The sequence below is a fragment of the Drosophila elegans genome, unplaced genomic scaffold (genome assembly GCF_018152505.1).
Source record: "Drosophila elegans isolate 14027-0461.03 unplaced genomic scaffold, ASM1815250v1 contig_710, whole genome shotgun sequence".
Classification (NCBI taxonomy): domain Eukaryota; kingdom Metazoa; phylum Arthropoda; class Insecta; order Diptera; family Drosophilidae; genus Drosophila; species Drosophila elegans.
Window position 1 is genome coordinate 1 of NW_024546067.1, and position 6,066 is coordinate 6,066.

The following is a 6,066-nucleotide window of genomic DNA, read 5'->3' on the forward strand; positions in this document are numbered from 1 at the left end:
TTTTTAAAACAAGGAGACCATGGAGAATATTAGGGATGGGGGCGCCAGACGATAGGCGGTCGATCGATAGTTGCGATCGATGGGTACAAGAAAATACTGGATACAAGGAACGAGATGCGGTTTTGGGAAGGTTCAAGTCTTTCGGGGAACTGTTTGGAGAACAGGTTAACGCAGCACAGCCATGGGAAAGTTAAAGGGCGCTGTCTGGGGGAGTCTTATGAGGACAGTTTAGGGAATGTTGAAGTCTTTTGGGGAACTGTATGGGGTCACGAGAAGAACGAGTTTGGCGGGGAATTTGAATAAACGAACAACAGGGGCGGGAAAATCTCAATTTTTAAACATTTCCGAAGAAAGGAGGAAATGTGAGGAGTCTTAAAACTCCCCCACAAATTCCGATGCAGGAGAGCTGCCGCAACAGGGAAGTATGCGAGAATGCCGGAGGAGTCAAGGGCAACAAGGTCAAACGGTAAACAACGGGCCTTGGACCCGAGCAAAGCAGAGACACCGTGAATTACCGGTAGCACGCTGGACAATGGACCTCACAGGGCAAGGGCAACAAGGTCGAACGGTAAATTGGCGGACTTCGGACCCGCACAAAGAGGACGCACCGCGAACTTACGGTGCGGCAGTGAACCTTGGACCCGATCACGCGAGCTGGAGAAGGGAAATAACGTGACCATCACAGGCTATAAAAAGGCGGCGCAAAGTAATAGTGCGAGAATCAGAGCGAGTGCGTGTACGCGAGACCAATAGCAAGTTAATCAAGTGCCGAGAACTAGGATCAAGATCGCAAAGTGGAGACGCCAAACGACTGAGAGTCTACAAGGCTGAGACTAGAATGCTGAGATCAAACGGGTGCTAGGTCGTGGTTAAATCGAGCTCAGGGAGTCCTTGTGTGGAATTTGCAATAAAGGTGACTGGGCGAAGAGGTCGAACCTAGTTCTACCTGCTGGGCGATACACCTTGCCGACACAATCCGGACCAAAATAATGGAGCCTGCGAGAAAGTTGGCTGGGCGAAGAGGCAGAACCTTTCTACCTGCTAGGCGAAACAACTTGCCGGTCCCGACAGTGAGGTTCGCAAAATATTCAGAGTGTCGAAGGAGCCGTCACGAGTCAGATACCAACAAGCAGTCGACGACGAGGAGCGACGCCGCGAAAGACAGCGACGGGGAACAGCAGTAGCGGAAGAGCCGCGAGGCTTGTATAAGGAGACGAATAAACGGTCAAGCACACACACACAGACACAAAGATCAAGAGCGCAAGAGCGGGACAGGGAGGGTTAAAAAGCCGTAGGCACCGTTTCCGGCTAAAATGCACACTTGCACGGTTTGCGTAGGAGGCGTGTACACAGAGGGCACCGTTAAATTTAAATATTACACGGGCACAGAGCGGAGAGCGAGTCCCGTTACCGGTACACGTCGCCGCCGAGGATGCGCGGAAAAACCGAGGTTTCGTCAGCGATGGCGCTGCACGGAGCAGGTCTTTCCAAAAAAGATCGTCACGATGACGATCAGCGCAGCAGCAGCAGCAACAAGCAAATGGAGCACGAAGTGAGTGCCGAAGTGGAGGCGGCACTCCGATTCCGTTCTGCAGCTACTGGCGTCCCCCTGGTGTTGCGATCCCCGTCACCGGTCAGCGAGGCTGACGCAGGGTCAAAGGGCGAGATCTCGGACGTGGATTTGCCGTCCGAGGAGGAAGACGCTGGCCCGAACGCGGCGGACCTGGAAGAAGTCATCGCCATCTCATCGGACGAGAGCGGACCGGTGGACGCGATCGAGGAGGAGGATGGGACGGAGACCGTCAGCGCGGAGGTGTCATCGGACGAGGACGACGTGGCGCGGCGAGAGGCGAGGGATTGCTTGATCATCCGCCGGTTGAGCAGGGCAACGGCAGGGCTCGGGCGGATCTGCATAGGGCAGATACCATCGTCGGGAAAGCCCAAGGAGTGGGCCGGCATCATGGAAGCGCGGGCGTTCACGGTCCGACAATGGAAAACCCGGCGGGTGGCGAGGAGGGCAGCAGTCGCCGCGTGGCAGCAGAGGCTGAGGGACGCCGAGGCAGAGGAGACCGCACTGTGGGTGCCGCCGCAGGAGCAGCTGCAGTCGCCGGAGTAGCCGCCGCAGCCGCCGCAGGAGCAGCCACAGCCGCCGCAGAAGCAGCCGCAGTCGCCGCAGGAGCAGTCGCAGCCGCCACCGCTACCGCCACCACGTGCGCCGACGACACCACCCCCGCCACCACGTGCGCCGACGACACCACCCCCGCCACCACCACCGTCGCCTTCGCAGAGGCAGCAGGAGTGGCACTTGCTACAGGCGCAGGGCGCGCAGGCGCTGCGGACCATCGTGGTGGAGGGGCGGCGGTCTCATCAGCAGACGGTCACGTGGACGTGGCCCGCGCCCGACGAGGCACCGGAGGAAGCTCGGATGTGGGAGGCAGTCGAGACCATCGACTGGTAGCTCCCACCGCTGATGCACCCGCGCGATCTGCAACGCACATCCGCGAGAGAAGCAGCGAAACGCGTCGCGGAGGCGGTCGGTCGCGAGGAGCAGAAGGCGACGACCGAGGAGGATCGCGAGCCCCAGGAGCCCACGGAGGTTCTGGAGAAGGGGCCATGAGAGTGGCCAGCACCGCCGGAGACGCGGCGCCATCCTCCAAATTCGCGCGGCAGACCTCGTGTCCGGAGCCGCGAGCCCCACCGGAGTGGCCGACTGCGGAGGCAGCAGTCGGAATGGGCGTGATGTGCTACCGCATCAAGGTAGCAGTGGACCGGGTGCGGGTTCTTAGGGCCTAATAAAGTGGGTCCCACACGTAAGACCAGCTTTTTTTATTTGAGGGGTCACAACATAACACAAAAAAAGTGGCCAGCAGAAAAACAAGGCTGCCGCAGGCGTATGGCGAGGGGGGTCACTCCCCCGGAACATGCGGTCCAGGGTCAGCACCCCGAGACATGAAAGGGGCATCATGATCATGGTGTCGCTGTAAAGAAAAAGGATTTCAGTTACAGGAAAATTGCAAATGTCAAGTTTACTCACCAGTTTTTTTAAAACAAGGAGACCATGGAGAATATTAGGGATGGGGGCGCCAGACGATAGGCGGTCGATCGATAGTTGCGATCGATGGGTACAAGAAAATACTGGATACAAGGAACGAGATGCGGTTTTGGGAAGGTTCAAGTCTTTCGGGGAACTGTTTGGAGAACAGGTTAACGCAGCACAGCCATGGGAAAGTTAAAGGGCGCTGTCTGGGGGAGTCTTATGAGGACAGTTTAGGGAATGTTGAAGTCTTTTGGGGAACTGTATGGGGTCACGAGAAGAACGAGTTTGGCGGGGAATTTGAATAAACGAACAACAGGGGCGGGAAAATCTCAATTTTTTAAACATTTCCGAAGAAAGGAGGAAATGTGAGGAGTCTTAAAACTCCCCACAAATTCCGATGCAGGAGAGCTGCCGCAACAGGGAAGTATGCGAGAATGCCGGAGGAGTCAAGGGCAACAAGGTCAAACGGTAAACAACGGGCCTTGGACCCGAGCAAAGCAGAGACACCGTGAATTACCGGTAGCACGCTGGACAATGGACCTCACAGGGCAAGGGCAACAAGGTCGAACGGTAAATTGGCGGACTTCGGACCCGCACAAAGAGGACGCACCGCGAACTTACGGTGCGGCAGTGAACCTTGGACCCGATCACGCGAGCTGGAGAAGGGAAATAACGTGACCATCACAGGCTATAAAAAGGCGGCGCAAAGTAATAGTGCGAGAATCAGAGCGAGTGCGTGTACGCGAGACCAATAGCAAGTTAATCAAGTGCCGAGAACTAGGATCAAGATCGCAAAGTGGAGACGCCAAACGACTGAGAGTCTACAAGGCTGAGACTAGAATGCTGAGATCAAACGGGTGCTAGGTCGTGGTTAAATCGAGCTCAGGGAGTCCTTGTGTGGAATTTGCAATAAAGGTGACTGGGCGAAGAGGTCGAACCTAGTTCTACCTGCTGGGCGATACACCTTGCCGACACAATCCGGACCAAAATAATGGAGCCTGCGAGAAAGTTGGCTGGGCGAAGAGGCAGAACCTTTCTACCTGCTAGGCGAAACAACTTGCCGGTCCCGACAGTGAGGTTCGCAAAATATTCAGAGTGTCGAAGGAGCCGTCACGAGTCAGATACCAACAAGCAGTCGACGACGAGGAGCGACGCCGCGAAAGACAGCGACGGGGAACAGCAGTAGCGGAAGAGCCGCGAGGCTTGTATAAGGAGACGAATAAACGGTCAAGCACACACACACAGACACAAAGATCAAGAGCGCAAGAGCGGGACAGGGAGGGTTAAAAAGCCGTAGGCACCGTTTCCGGCTAAAATGCACACTTGCACGGTTTGCGTAGGAGGCGTGTACACAGAGGGCACCGTTAAATTTAAATATTACACGGGCACAGAGCGGAGAGCGAGTCCCGTTACCGGTACACGTCGCCGCCGAGGATGCGCGGAAAAACCGAGGTTTCGTCAGCGATGGCGCTGCACGGAGCAGGTCTTTCCAAAAAAGATCGTCACGATGACGATCAGCGCAGCAGCAGCAGCAACAAGCAAATGGAGCACGAAGTGAGTGCCGAAGTGGAGGCGGCACTCCGATTCCGTTCTGCAGCTACTGGCGTCCCCCTGGTGTTGCGATCCCCGTCACCGGTCAGCGAGGCTGACGCAGGGTCAAAGGGCGAGATCTCGGACGTGGATTTGCCGTCCGAGGAGGAAGACGCTGGCCCGAACGCGGCGGACCTGGAAGAAGTCATCGCCATCTCATCGGACGAGAGCGGACCGGTGGACGCGATCGAGGAGGAGAATGGGACGGAGACCGTCAGCGCGGAGGTGTCATCGGACGAGGACGACGTGGCGCGGCGAGAGGCGAGGGATTGCTTGATCATCCGCCGGTTGAGCAGGGCAACGGCAGGGCTCGGGCGGATCTGCCTAGGGCAGATACCATCGTCGGGAAAGCCCAAGGAGTGGGCCGGCATCATGGAAGCGCGGGCGTTCACGGTCCGACAATGGAAAACCCGGCGGGTGGCGAGGAGGGCAGCAGTCGCCGCGTGGCAGCAGAGGCTGAGGGACGCCGAGGCAGAGGAGACCGCACTGTGGGTGCCGCCGCAGGAGCAGCTGCAGTCGCCGGAGTAGCCGCCGCAGCCGCCGCAGGAGCAGCCACAGCCGCCGCAGAAGCAGCCGCAGTCGCCGCAGGAGCAGTCGCAGCCGCCACCGCTACCGTCACCACGTGCGCCGACGACACCACCCCCGCCACCACGTGCGCCGACGACACCACCCCCGCCACCACCACCGTCGCCTTCGCAGAGGCAGCAGGAGTGGCACTTGCTACAGGCGCAGGGCGCGCAGGCGCTGCGGACCATCGTGGTGGAGGGGCGGCGGTCTCATCAGCAGACGGTCACGTGGACGTGGCCCGCGCCCGACGAGGCACCGGAGGAAGCTCGGATGTGGGAGGCAGTCGAGACCATCGACTGGTAGCTCCCACCGCTGATGCACCCGCGCGATCTGCAACGCACATCCGCGAGAGAAGCAGCGAAACGCGTCGCGGAGGCGGTCGGTCGCGAGGAGCAGAAGGCGACGACCGAGGAGGATCGCGAGCCCCAGGAGCCCACGGAGGTTCTGGAGAAGGGGCCATGAGTGGCCAGCACCGCCGGAGACGCGGCGCCATCCTCCAAATTCGCGCGGCAGACCTCGTGTCCGGAGCCGCGAGCCCCACCGGAGTGGCCGACTGCGGAGGCAGCAGTCGGAATGGGCGTGATGTGCTACCGCATCAAGGTAGCAGTGGACCGGGTGCGGGTTCTTAGGGCCTAATAAAGTGGGTCCCACACGTAAGACCAGCTTTTTTTATTTGAGGGGTCACAACATAACACAAAAAAAAAGTGGCCAGCAGAAAAAACAAGGCTGCCGCAGGCGTATGGCGGCGGGGGTCACTCCCCGGAACATGCGGTCCAGGGTCAGCACCCCGAGACATGAAAGGGGCATCATGATCATGGTGTCGCTGTAAAGAAAAAGGATTTCAGTTACAGGAGAATTGCAAATGTCAAGTT

General features: G+C 58.5%; 2 protein-coding genes across 2 annotated transcripts; both read left to right on the forward strand.

The window, feature by feature from the left end:
• The first annotated feature begins 1,462 nt into the window (after positions 1–1,462).
• On the forward strand, positions 1,463–2,793 carry LOC121467756 (glycine-rich protein 1-like). The gene is made up of 2 exons (XM_041710023.1): positions 1,463–1,813; positions 1,885–2,793. Exons 1-2 carry the CDS (start codon positions 1,463–1,465, stop codon positions 2,791–2,793), a joined length of 1,260 nt encoding a protein of 419 aa, XP_041565957.1.
• Positions 2,794–4,501: 1,708 nt separating this feature from the next.
• LOC121467755 (predicted GPI-anchored protein 23) lies at positions 4,502–5,823 on the forward strand. The gene is made up of 2 exons (XM_041710022.1): positions 4,502–4,852; positions 4,924–5,823. The coding sequence occupies exons 1-2, from the start codon at positions 4,502–4,504 to the stop codon at positions 5,821–5,823; spliced, it is 1,251 nt and encodes a 416-aa protein (XP_041565956.1).
• Positions 5,824–6,066: the final 243 nt, after the last annotated feature.

Excerpts from the sequence above, each read along its gene's own strand:
- LOC121467755 (XM_041710022.1), top strand. The coding sequence starts at position 4,502 with ATGGCGCTGCACGGAGCAGGTCTTTCCAAAAAAGATCGTCACGATGAC. Across the intron at positions 4,853-4,923 it reads CGGAGACCGTCAGCGCGGAG|GGCAACGGCAGGGCTCGGGC; the intron begins GTGTCATCGGAC and ends CCGGTTGAGCAG.
- LOC121467756 (XM_041710023.1), top strand. The coding sequence starts at position 1,463 with ATGGCGCTGCACGGAGCAGGTCTTTCCAAAAAAGATCGTCACGATGAC. Across the intron at positions 1,814-1,884 it reads CGGAGACCGTCAGCGCGGAG|GGCAACGGCAGGGCTCGGGC; the intron begins GTGTCATCGGAC and ends CCGGTTGAGCAG.